Source organism: Myxine glutinosa, chromosome 2, assembly GCF_964187855.1.
Source record: "Myxine glutinosa chromosome 2, kmMyxGlut1.1, whole genome shotgun sequence".
Classification (NCBI taxonomy): Eukaryota; Metazoa; Chordata; class Myxini; order Myxiniformes; family Myxinidae; genus Myxine; species Myxine glutinosa.
In genome coordinates, this window is record NC_136262.1 from 110,191,321 (window position 1) to 110,205,067 (window position 13,747).

The 13,747-nt window shown below is 48.8% G+C and overlaps 2 protein-coding genes across 9 annotated transcripts in view; one reads left to right on the forward strand and one right to left on the reverse strand.

Moving 5' to 3' along the window:
- Positions 1 to 13,747, reverse strand: part of LOC137414419 (nuclear factor of activated T-cells, cytoplasmic 3) — a 323,497-nt gene that overhangs the window by 299,300 nt on the left and 10,450 nt on the right. The gene's annotated exons all lie outside the window — the stretch shown is intronic.
- LOC137421435 (large neutral amino acids transporter small subunit 2) overlaps positions 10,525 to 13,747 on the forward strand; it is a 120,539-nt gene continuing 117,316 nt past the window's right edge. For 3 of the 8 annotated variants that reach the window (XM_068107494.2, XM_078771401.1, XM_068107500.2), the window contains exon 1: positions 10,525 to 10,879. In XM_068107494.2, the coding sequence (XP_067963595.1) occupies positions 10,729 to 10,879 (151 nt within the window). In that variant the 5' untranslated portion in view covers positions 10,525 to 10,728. Of the gene's footprint in view, positions 10,880 to 12,277; positions 12,296 to 12,371; positions 12,384 to 12,408; positions 12,426 to 13,598; positions 13,606 to 13,747 lie in introns of those variants that run through there. The other 5 variants (XM_078771403.1, XM_078771400.1, XM_068107497.2 and 2 more) reach the window with 5 other exon arrangements.

A 13,747-nucleotide genomic window follows, 5' to 3' on the forward strand; every position in this document is an offset into this window, starting at 1 on the left:
GTTCTGCCATTTGGAGGAGTCACCAGTAAGCTCGCAATACCTTCCGGTGTTCATGCGATAATTAAAAAACACTTTGCAATCGTTGGACTGTTCTAAATGATTAATTTTTATACTTTTTGGATGCATTTATGATTGTGGAATTGGGGATGACCTGATATGGTGGTACGATTGTATTCCATACTAGCAGAAGTACCCGGCATTGCCGGGCGGGGGAGGGGAGGGGGGAGGGGAGGTGAGGGGGACGGGGGGGGAGGGGAGAAGAGGGGGGGAGGGGAGAAGAGGGGGGAGGGGAGAAGAGGGGGAGGGGGAGAGGTGGAGAAGAGGGGGAGGGGGAGAGGGGAGAAGAGGGGGGATGGGGAGGGGGAGGGTGAGGGATGGGAGGGGAGGTGGGTGGGAGGGATGGGAGGGGGGAGAGGGAGGGGAGGGGAGGGGGAGGGATGGGAGGGGGATGGGGTGGGAGGGATGGGAGGGGGTGAGGGGGAGGGATGGGGTGGGAGGGATGGGAGGGGGGAGGGGCAAGGGGAAGGGGGAGGGTGAGGGATGGGAGGAGGAGGGGGTGGGAGGGATGGGAGGGGGGAGGGGGAAGGGGGAGGGGGTTGGAGGGGGAGGTGGGAGGGGGAGGAGGGACGGGGGATGGGGAGGGGAGGGGGGAGGGTGAGGGGGGTGGGAGGGGGGAGGGGCAAGGGGGAAAGGGGAGGGGGAGGGGAGGGGAACGGGGGGGAGGGGAGGGGGAAAGGGGAGGGGGAGGGGGAGGGGAGGGGAACGGGGGGGAGGGGAGAGGAACGGGGGGGAGGGGAGAGGAACGGGGGGGGAGGGGAGAAGAGGGGGGAGGGGAGAAGAGGGGGAGGGGGAGGGGGAGAGGTGGAGAAGAGGGGGAGGGGGAGAGGTGGAGAAGAGGGGGAGGGGAGAGGGGAGGCGAGGAGGAGGGTGAGGGATGGGAGGGAAGGGGAGGGCCAGTCAACAATGACGTTGCAGTTCGCATGGTCGGAGAGCAGCACAACAATCGCGACATCGTACTGCATCTTCGCAAGAGCACGAGGCGGATTTTGGAGACTCACCGATCCTGTGACCCACGCCCTCCAGTACCGGCGTTGCCGGGCGGGGGAAGGGAGACCCGTACATTCCCGACCCGTACATTCGCCCTCTCGACTCAAGCTCGTATTCGATTCGTATTCGAAATCGAAAGGGGAAAGGGGAAATCCTTCGTATTCGAATTCGTAAACACGGAATATGAATTAAAATTTAATTCATATCGCACAAAATTGACACAAAACACGATCGCATAAAGGTGAAAAAACGCAATCGCTTTTGGCCCTGAATTACGTGCAAACGTGTGATGTGTGACGGGATGGAACATCACGTGATCGCTCTGAGCGAATCAGCGAGCTGTTCTGGCACTGGCTGAGATTGGCGGGTACTTCGCTGAAATGCGCTGAGGTATATATGAATAAAAAATATGGATCTCGTCAAATATGGTCTCGGCCATGTTCGTTCCAGGCTCAATGGCCATGTCTATGCCAAATATCAAGCACGTGAGCCTCTCCGTTTCGCAGTCTATCGGTAACATTACACACACACACACACACACACACACACACACTCACACACACACACACAAACTGTGTTTTATATATACTAGGGCATGCCCGTACTATATATATATCTAAAATTATATCCCCCCCCCTCTATTTACATGAAATGGTTTGGTCCATTCGCAAAGCCAAAGCGAACGGCTTGCGAGTACGGTGACAATCCCCCCCCCCCCCCCCCTCTATTTACATGAAATGGTTTGGTCCAAAGCGAACGGCTTGCGAGTACGGTGACAATCCCCCCCCTCTATTTACATGAAATGGTTTGGTCCAAAGCGAACGGCTTGCGGAGTTTGGTAAAGAAATCGCCATAGCTCGGTAACTACTTGTCCGATTAATATGAAACCTTGAAAAGGCACATCCTCGGGTCCCCAGCAATATACCTGGCAAGTTTAAAGTATATCGGACCCGTGGTTGTCGAGAAACAGCGGTCACAGACAAACACACACACACACACACACACACACACACACAGAGATTACTGGAATTATAGATAGATAGATGTAGGGATGGCACAGAATTGAGGTATTCGGCCTTTAATACAGACTTGGCATTTAATATGGAATTTTTTTTTTTTCTTGACTTGGGTTTACTTTCTTAACTCGGTATATCAATCTGGTGAGTTTCTTTTACACTTTGGTGATTTATTTGTTAAAAGAACCATGTCACTGATTGTCTGTCGCAGCAAGAAGTCAACAACAGGATTATATCACAGGTGGCGTGGCAAAATGTACGGACAGGTGCATTTCATGATTGGCTTCACAGTTGAGTATACAAGGATTGTTGTGTTCTGTATTAGTGGAAAACAACTGCTGCACATCTCCAAAAGTTATTGCCGCTTCCTCTGGAGATGGTCCGTCAACTCGACAATGCTGTTTGTCATGGAGTGGTGGCTTTACGAAATTACGGCATGAAACAGCGTGCTATTGCTCGGCAGTATCGCATCACTCAAGGTCAGGTGTCAAAGATCCTGAAACGAAATGCTCAGAGGGGTGTCCCTACTCCAATACCGAGGCCAGGACGTCCCCGCAGAACCACAAGGAGGGATGATCGCCAGCTGCACCGGTTAGTCCGCAATGGCCGTACCAAGTCAGCTAATCGGCTTAGGGCTGAGTGGCAGCAACTGACAAATGTGCCTGTATCCAGAAGGCTAGTCAACCAACGACTGGTTCAAGCAGGCCATCATGCCAGGCATACCCTGAGAAAGCCACGCCTGACCAGACAACACCGCCAGCGCCGATTGCAGTGGGCCAGAGAGCACCGTCAATGGCAGCCAGGACACTGGAATCACGTGATCTTCAGTGACGAGTCTAGATTTCTGGTCTACCGTGAAGATGGCCGCGTCCGAGTGCGCAGACAAGTGCATGAAGCCTACAACAAAGATTGTATAGTGACAAGAGTCCAAGCTGGAGGTGGTGGGGTGACCGTTTGGGCTGCTTTTCATGCAGGGGGCAAAACTGACCTGGTTGTTCTGAATGGAAACCTGAACCAGTTCAAGTCCAGGGCCATTCTGGAAGAAACATTGCTTCCATTTGCTCGTGCAGCCTTTCGAGGAAACTTTGTCTTCCAACATGACAATGCACGGCTTCATCGTGCTCGCATGATCCAACACTTTCTTGCTGACCGTGGTGTAGAGCATATGGAGTGGCCTGCCACGTCCCCGGATATGAATCCAATAGAGAACTTGTGGGCAAAATTAACGTGTCAAATCGACCACTTGGACCAGCAGCCGACCTCTGTGCGTGAATTGCAGGAGGCTATTGTCACTGCATGGCAAGCGATTCCTGTCCAAACCTTGGCAAATCTCGTGAACAGCATGCCTCAACGTGTACGTGCTCTCCTGAATGCTCGTGGGGGTTACACGAAGTATTGAACTGTAATTTTACTGTCCGTAATCCCAGTCGTAATTTAACTTTTGTTTTTGTTAAAATAATTTTTGGCTAATGTACAAAATAAAGAGATACTTCTGGAAAACGTACAGAAGTTTAACACAGTACTGTCCATGAATTGAGTTTGATATCAGTTTACATCACTTTCAAGGATCAATTTATTTGTTTTGAAATGTCAAATTTGGTTTTTGTTTCTTTTAAAGGTCACATTAACAAAATCTAGAATAATTTCAACATAATTCCAATGAACTTTTGGTTCTAAGACATCTTGAAAAGTAAGTACACCCCCACAAAAAAAATATTCCATATTAAATGCCAAGTCTGTATGTAGTATGTAAATATGTTGCATCTCGAGTTTCCTGATCCGGTTGAAAGCGGAAGTGACGAGCGGGCAGGCAAGAGTTGCTCAGGTGGAAAATAAAGGATTGATATACATATCCCGCAGGTGTCGGGCGTCTCTTCCTTACACGCTAAAGTGGAATCGGCTGTGGTGCCATTTGAAGAGAGGGAAGGGATGGAAAGGGAGCATTCTCCAGAGACATAGTTAACAAGGCCCCACTTGTTATAATATTAATGCTTCGGGCAATGGTACCGTCTTACCCCGTGAAAGTGGATTGGATCTCTCGGAACATACCATGACCACAGCCCTGCTCTCTCCCCCACTCCGATCATCGTTCTTTGGGGGGTGGGGGGAAATCCCCGTTGCCCCAATGATAATGGGTGATATAAACAACCGGGCAAAAGGAGCTGAAATATTTTAAGATCACACAAAGTTTTTGTTTGAATGAATATAATACTAATACATGATCACACACAAAAATTGTACACCATGTCGTTAAGTGACATCCATCTTATTATATTCTGTAATATATAACGTTGTCACCCTACCTGTTGGAAGTGACCTTTGTGAAAGAGTATTTAGCAGGAAGACCATTATTTAGTCCCCTTTCAGATCCGAGCTGACAGACGAACACTTGAGTCCACCTATATTTATGTCTACGGAATCAGCAACCACATTTGAAGTCTTGTGTCTGCACCTACACCTGCTTGTGTCTGAACCTGCTTGCGTCTGCACCTACACCAGCTTGCGTCTGTACCTGCATCTGATTGCATCTGCACCTGCACCTGCTTGCGTCTGCACCTGCTTGCGTCTGCACCGACACCTGCTTGCGTCTGCACCGACACCTGCTTGCGTCTGCACCGACACCTGCTTGCGTCTGTAACTGCATACTTGCATCTGCACCTGTACCTGCTTGCGTCTGCACCAGCACCTGCTTGCGTCTGCACCTGCTTGCGTCTGCACCAGCACCAGCTTGCGTCTGCACCTGCAGCTGCTTCCGTCTGCACCTGCACATGCTTGCATCTGCACCTGCACATGCTTGCGTCTGCATCTACACCTGCTTTTGGCTGTACCTGCACATGCTTGCATCTGCACCTGCACATGCTTGCATCTGCACCTACACCAGCTTGCGTCTCTACCTGCATATGCTTGCATCTGCACCTGCACATGCTTGCGTCTGCACCTGCACATGCTTGCATCTGCACATACACCAGCTTGTGTCTGCACCGACACCAGCTTGTGTCTGTACATGCATATGCTTGCATCTGCACCTGCACATGCTTGCGGCTGCACCTGCTTGCGTCTGCATCAGCACCTGCTTGCGTCTGCACCGGCACCTGCCTGTGTCTGCACCTGTAGCTGCTTGCGTCTGCACCTGCACATGCTTGCATCTGCACCTGTACATGCTTGCGTCTGCATCTACACCTGCTTGTGTCTGCACCTGCACCTGCTTGCGTCTGCACCTGCACCTGCTTACGTCCGCACCTGCACCAGCTTGCGGTTCAAGAAGCACAAAGAGGAGACATCAGCACAAGGTCCTTTGTGAACATTTGTTATTAGTTTATATAGATTTCTGACATGTTTAAGCATCTCAGTGTAAAGTTTTTTCCGTTGATATTTTGTTAACAGTTTGTTATGCATTTCTTCTCTAATATACCCAACAAGATGTCGTGCAGATTACGTTTTCTAAGAGGAATGGCCTAGAACCCAGATTGTAAGGCATTGGAACTGGCCCTCCCAATTCCAGGTTTTCACTCCAACTTCTGTTTAACACATTATCTACAAAGCCCATCTGTGCCATCAGGACGTGGTTAGCAAGGCAAAGCGACCCAAACTGTACCAACAATACCGTCCAGCTCATGTTGGGAGGAAAACAGAGAATACCATCCGAGATCATCCGCAGTAAACCGTAAATATTAAGGCTTTAAAAACAGGTAATCTAAATAGGTAACATCCATAACAACACTCAAGTTATCCGGTGCAACAACCTGTTTCTCTGTTTACTAATACTGCTTTGATCAAGCTTGTGACTTTGATTCAATTTCTAATTGCAAATCGACCATTTTGTTTTCCCCGAAGCAGAAGATGAGACGAGGCAGAACATATAAGGACATTATTATTACTCTTTTCATAATAATACATCAATAATTATCAGCAAGAGACTCTTCAGAAACAGTGTAAGCTATCACTTCCGCTTTGTACTGGAGAAACGGATGTAAGACATGTTTGTTGGTTCCTTGACACTGGGACGTGGATAAAAATGGGAGGAGTTGATGTACTAACCTTGATATATACACGTAACTAGAACGGCACTCGGTAGAGAGCATACCTCCTCTCGGCTGAACAGCTTACACTCCATCCGCTGATAGGCCGGACCAGGATCAGGACCGGAACCATCATCTAATCGGCATGTTATTGTCACCTACCCAACTCACCGACTTATTTTTGTCATAATCCGTCCACAACGTCATGTTATATATTGTTTTGGCCCTATTTCTCAATTTTGAAGAATAACTTCAAAAGCATTTTTTTGCCTCTGCTCCCGAAGGTGGCCGGAGGCATTATGTTTTCAGGTTGTCCGTCCGTCCGTACGGGCTAAACCTCGTTTTTCTCAGCCACCACATGTCCGATTGAGACGTAACTTTCAGGGTAGGAGTGACTCCCATGCAGAATGTTTTCCTGATATTTTTGACGTCGTAGGTCACGTGACACGGCAGCCATCTTGGATTAAACGCAAATAATTAAAAATATATTTCTAGGAAAACTGCTGAATGGAAAAATTTGAAACTTGGCACACTGTGAAGTACTCCCAATGGGGAACAAAAGCATAATGATTATGACATCATCGGTGAAGTGGCATACCAGCCATAAATGTTTAAAATGAATGCCTTATCCTAAAAATATGAAATTGCATACACATGAACTCTGACCCATTTGTAGAGAAATATTAAATTTATGACATCATAGGTCACATTGTTTGGCAGCCATATTGAGAAGGAAAATATTTAATAATTATATCTCTGAAACCGCTTACCCTATCGATGCGAAACTTTACAAATGCAGTCGAACACCATTGCTGCATATGGTTTGAAAATTATTATGTTGCATGTCACGTGGTTTGGCAGCCATCTTGGATAGAAAAACGAACCTTATCCGATCAACACAAAACTTCACAAACATGATCCCCTACCCATACATATGCAGAGTCTACATTTTTAGCTCACCTGGAATGAAGTTCGGGGGAGATTATGCGATGGCGCGTCGTCCATCCGTCCATCAGTCCATCTGTAAACACTTGCAACTTCTTCTCCGAAGGGATTGAAGGGATTGTGACCAAACTTGGCACAAATTATAGTAGTTATGTTGTGACTAAAGTTTGTTCACGGCATTAAAAATGTTGGAGTCTCAAGGGGTTTACCAGGGGTCAAAGTAGATCCAGGTTTGACCCCCCAAAATAGGTATTTGCTTTTTTCTCTGAAACTACACACACAATTTCGATGAAACTTGACCACAACCTTCATCCCCCATGATGTACCGAAGTTTGTTTACAGCACTAAGAAAATCGAAGTCTAGGGGGTCAACAGGGGCTCAAAGTGGGTCCAGCCATGACCCCCCAAAATAGGTATTTGCTTTCTTCTCTGAAACGGCACACACAATTTGGATGAAACTTGACCACAACCTTCACCACACGTGATGTACCAAAGTTTGTTCACGGCATTAAAAAAAATATGCCCCTTTGGAGATCTACTGGGGGTGGGGGAGTTGCCCCCAAAATAGGTATTTGCTTTCTTCTCATGCAATTTCGATGAAACTTCACCACAACCTTCGTCACCCGTGATGTATCAATGTTTGTTCAAGGCATTGGAAAAATTGGGGTCTGAGGAGGTATACGGGGTTGGGGAAGGAGGAGGGGCGTTAAAATAGGTTTTATTTGTTGCCTCCAAAATTAATTATCCCAAAATGTTTATTTAGTTGCCCAAATGTTTATTTTCCCCCCAAAATAGGTTTCATTTGTTTAAAGTCTTATGATTATGTTAGTATGAAATATACCTGCTGCCCTGTCTTCGAGCAACCATTGAAATTGGTTTTAAATACCTATAGTCAGTGCAGTATACTGTTTATTCTACCAGGTGAGCGCCATGTGTATTGCCCCTATGTTTATGTCGTATGCCACGTGGTTTGGCAGCCATATTAACTTGAAAGCCGATATTGAAAAAAAAATCCCTTCTCCAAAACGGCTTCACCGATCAATGTGAAACCTGCCCTGTGGTAAAAATGTGATACCTCAAAAGAGCTGATGGGATTTAAATCAAACTTGTTAATTTTTTTCGGACAGTGAACGAGGGCATCTACCCATTGTCACGGGCAGGGAATACGCGGAGGCATATTGGCAACAACAAAAGTCGCATTGGTCTAATTAATTATTGGATCTGAATCTTCACCAAAATCAGATCAATTCAAAAGTGTCGACCAAATTTCGTCCGAATTGGTCCATAACTTTTTGATATATCGTGCTCACAGAAAGACAGACAGACAGAGACAGACAAACAGGGATTGAAAACACAATCTCCCTCCATCCACCTTCAGTGGCAGAAGGTAACAAGACTTCCCTTACAAGGAACTTTGATGCAGGAGGAGGCCATTCGGTCCATCAATGCCTGCATTACTATTGCCAACCTATGGTCGCTTGTCCGTGCTCTATCCTCTTTAAATGCTGAGAATCAGGCAAAGAAGCAGTAAGTACCATTGTTCAGTGTTAGTTATGACTCGGCTAGGGTTCAAATTCACTGACCTCTCGGACTCAGAGTGGACATTTAAAACCATTACACTACCGATCGGCTGCTAGAGCTATACCATTTCAAAATCAATCCTCTATCGCTTGTTTGGGTCGGTTAATGCTTAATTGCAACCTTTTTAACCTTCGCTAACAATAACGCTGCAGCTCTGGGGGTTTTTTCCGCTGATAGCACAAAAAATATTCGCCTGCGATGTGGAAAGGCGATGTGTGCATGGAGGACCACCCCATTCAAAACATCTGCTGCCAAACTTGCACCCACGTGATTCTCCTTGTATTCCCTGTAATGCAGATGCTCCCTCGTAAACAACGAGCGGACGGACGGTAAATGCATCGCAGACATTGTCGTTTGGTGCGTGGTATCTGCTTTTATAGATTGGGGGATTCAATTCACACATCTTGGAAGATTTCTCGATTCTCCCAAAACACCAAAAGTGAGATTCAACTACAATATGTGTTTTATGCCGCATTATATCCATCACTTGTGCAAAGGATCAGTAACAACAATCTTTTGTAACATGGCACGCCAAACTTGCACCAAAAGCCGCTTTGTCCAAAAATAAACTGCAAGAATAAGAAAAAAAAACACGTAAACAGGCTGGAGAATGAACCCTTCTGAAACTGTGCAACACTGCCCCCTCCTCCATACACACACCCAAATCCTCCAGCCCCAAAAACAGTCCCTCCACCCCATTCTGTGTGCCCACGTCACCCTCCAACATTTAAATCCACCCTTTCTCAAATATAAATTTCCTACCACTCGTCTTCCAGTATTCCTCAACCAGCCTCAGTGGTGTCATGGTTGGAGCATCCACCCTGAGTCTTGGGGGTCGATGGTTCGATTCGCGGCCGAGTCGAACCAAAGACTTTAAAAATGGGACGTGATGCTTCCTTCCTTGATGCTCAGCATTTAGAAAAGGAAAAAGCAAGGACAAGCAGCCATGGGATGGCAATAAGAGGACAGCTTTGATGGGCCTAATACACAAGGAATACACATGGCAATGTGGCACACGCGGAGGAAATTCTGCCCATCATGCCTGTGTTGCCTCATAATGCGTAACTCTAACCTAAACCTAACAACTCGCCATTCTGCCCATCATGCCTGTGCTGCCCCATCATGCCTAACCTTAACATTAACCCCAATCCTAACCCTAACCCTAACCCTAACAACTCGCCATTCTGCCCATCATGCCTGTGCTGCCCCATCATGCCTAACCTTAACATTAACCCCAATCCTAACCCTAACCCCAACCCTAACCCTAACCCCAACCCTAACCCTAACCTTAACCTTAACCCCAATCCTAACCCTAACCCTAACCCTAACCCTAACCCTAACCTTAACCCTAACCCTAACCCCAACCCTAGCCCTAACCCTAACCTTAACCCCAACCCTAACCCTAACCTTAACCCTAACCCCAACCCTAACCCCAACCCCAACCCCAACCCTAACAAGCTACTGACAAGTTCTGCCTATATCCCAATGCATCCAGATTGTACCTGTGTAATTGAAATTTCAAGCCCCTCTGCTGCCACTACCTTTCCGGGGAGACCATTCCATACATTAACCACTCTCCGACTGAAAGACCTCTGAAAAACTGTACTAACTGTCATCCTCTTTATAGACCCTCAGGTTATGGCCCCTCATGGTCCTAACACTGTCCACTCTGCTGAAAACTCCACTGCACATACATCACCTACATCGTGGAACACCCTTCGTGATCTTGTACATCCCAATGAAATCCACTCAAATCCCCTAATGTCCTTCTGCGTCGAAGCTCCTTGCAATGGGACTCATATTGTTGTTATTACATTGCCTCCCAACTTTTTCTCGACTCTCCTCCTCTTAAACCCCACCCTGCCCCACTCCGCTTTCCCCTCCAATGCCAGTAACGACCCCCCTCTAAATCCCTGTTCGCACACTCGCATATTTATTTCCCGTGGGAGGACCTCGTCCATCCAAGCGAGAGCATAATGAAAACTTGCAAGTTTCGCTGCAAAAAATAAAATTGGTCTGGGAAAGAGTCAGAAAGTGGGGAAATAACGGAGAGGAACAACTTTGGGAGAAAATAAATCATTTAAACTAAAACTTTTGATTGTCTTCAAGTTCCAAGGATCATGGTGCTGGGACAACACAAGGGACGGACAGACCGTCAGGATGCCGTGGTCTCCCCTCTTCCAGGGAAAGTGGCGAATCAAAATGAAGAATCCAAAGGAGTCTGCCTGAAGCAGGAGATCGGCCTTGTGAGCGCCTGCGGGATCATCGTGGGTATGCTGAGTGTGCAATGAGCGCCTGCGGGATCATCGTGGGTATGCTGTTGAGTGTGCAATGAGCGCCTGCGGGATCATCGTGGGTATGCTGAGTGTGCAATGAGCGCCTGCGGGATCATCGTGGGAATGCTGTTGAGTGTGCAATGAGAGCCTGCGGGATCATCTTGGGTATGCTGAGTGTGGAATGGGCACCTGCGGGATCATCGTGGGTATGCTGAGTGTGCAATGAGCACCTGCGGGATCATCGTGGTTATGCTGAGTGTGCAATGAGCGCCTGCGGGACAATCGTGGGTATGCTGTTGAGTGCAATGAGCGCCTGCGGGATCATCGTGGGTATGCTGTTGAGTGCAATGAGCGCCTGCGGGATCATCGTGGGTATGCTGTTGTGTGCAATGAGCACCTGCGGGATCATCATGGGTATGCTGTTGAGTGCAATGAGCGCCAGCGGAATCATCGTGGGTATGCTGTTGCGTGTGCAATGAGCGCCTGCGGGATCATCGTGGGTATGCGGAGTGTGCAATGAGGGCCTGCAGGATCATCGTGGGTATGCTGTTGAGTGTGCAATGAGAGCCTGCGGGATCATCTTGGGTATGCTGTTGAGTGTGCAATGAGCGCCTGCGGGGTCATCATGGGTATGCTGTTGAGTGTGCAATGAGCACCTGCGGGATCATCATGGGTATGCTGTTGAGTGTGCAATGAGCGCCTGCGGGATCATCGTGGGTATGCTGCTGAGTGTGCAATGAGCACCTGCGGGATCATCATGGGTATGCTGTTGAGTGCAATGAGCGCCAGCGGGATCATCGTGGGTATGCTGTTGCGTGTGCAATCAGCGCCTGTGGGATCATCGTGGGTATGCGGAGTGTGCAATGAGGGCCTGCAGGATCATCGTGGGTATGCTGTCGAGTGTGCAATGAGAGCCTGCGGGATCATGTTGGGTATGCTGTTGAGTGTGCAATGAGCGCCAGCGGGATCATCGTGGGTATGCTGTTGCGTGTGCAATCAGCGCCTGTGGGATCATCGTGGGTATGCGGAGTGTGCAATGAGGGCCTGCAGGATCATCGTGGGTATGCTGTCGAGTGTGCAATGAGAGCCTGCGGGATCATGTTGGGTATGCTGTTGAGTGTGCAATGAGCGCCTGCGGGATCATCATGGGTATGCTGTTGAGTGTGTAATGAGCACCTGCGGGATCATCATGGGTATGCTGTTGAGTGTGCAATGAGCGCCTGCGGGATCATCGTGGGTATGCTGCTGAGTGTGCAATGAGCGCCTGTGGGATCATCTTGGGTATGCTGTTGAGTGTGCAATGAGCACCTGCGGGATGATCATGGGTATGCTGTTGAGTCTGCAATGAGCACCTGCGGGATCATCATGGGTATGCTGTTGTGTGCAATGAGCGCCTGCGGGATCATCGTGGGTATGCTGCTGAGTGGGCAATGAGGGCCTGCGGGATAATTGTGGGTATGCTGTTGAGTGTGCAATGAGCACCTGCGGGATCATCGTGGGTATGCTGTTGAGTGAAATGAGCGCCAGCGGGATCATCGTGGGTATGCTGTTGAGTGTGTAATGAGGGCCTGCAGGATCTTCGTGGGTATGCTCAGTGTGCAATGAGCACCTGCAGGATAATTGTGGGTATGCTGTTGAGTGCAATGAGCACCTGCGGGATCATCATGGGTATGCTGTTGAGTGTGCAATGAGCGCCTGCGGGATCATCCTGGGTTTGCTCAGTGTGCAATGAGCGCCTGCGGGATCATTGTGGGTATGCTCAGTGTGCAATGAGCGCCTGCGGGATCATTGTGGGTATGCTCAGTGTGCAATGAGCGCCTGCAGGATCATTGTGGGTATGCTGTTGAGTGCAATGAGCATCTGCGGGATCATCATGGGTATGCTGTTGAGTGTGCAATGAGCGCCTGCGGGATCATCCTGGGTATGCTCAGTGAGCAATGAGCACCTGCAGGATCATTGTGGTTATGCTGTTGAGTGTGTAATGAGCGCCTGCGGGATCATCATGGGTATGCTCAGTGTGCAATGACCACCTGCAGGATAATTGTGGGTATGCTGTTGAGTGCAATGAGCACCTGCGGGATCAGCATGGGTATGCTGTTGAGTGTGCAATGAGCGCCTGCGGGATCATCCTGGGTTTGCTCAGTGTGCAATGAGCGCCTGCGGGATCATTGTGGGTATGCTCAGTGTGCAATGAGCGCCTGCGGGATCATTGTGGGTATGCTCAGTGTGCAATGAGCGCCTGCAGGATCATCCTGGGTATGCTCAGTGTGCAATGAGCACCTGCAGGATCATTGTGGGTATGCTGTTGAGTGCAATGAGCATCTGCGGGATCATCATGGGTATGCTGTTGAGTGTGCAATGAGCGCCTGCGGGATCATCCTGGGTATGCTCAGTGAGCAATGAGCACCTGCAGGATCATTGTGGTTATGCTGTTGAGTGTGTAATGAGCGCCTGCGGGATCATCATGGGTATGCTCAGTGTGCAATGACCACCTGCAGGATAATTGTGGGTATGCTGTTGAGTGCAATGAGCACCTGCGGGATCATCATGGGTATGCTGTTGAGTGTGCAATGAGCGCCTGCGGGATCATCCCGGGTATGCTGAGTCTGCAATGAGCGCCTGCGAGATCATCATGGGTATGCTGTTGAGGGTGTAATGAGCGCCTGCGGGATCATCATGGGTATGCTCAGTGTGCAATGAGCACCTGTGGGATCATCGTGGGTATGCTGTTGAGTGTGCAATGAGCGCCTGCGGGATCATCCTGGGTATGCTCAGTGTGCAATGCGCACCTGCGGGATCATCATGGGTATGCTGTTGAGTGTGCAATGAGCACCTGCGGGATCATCGAGGGTATGCTGAGTGT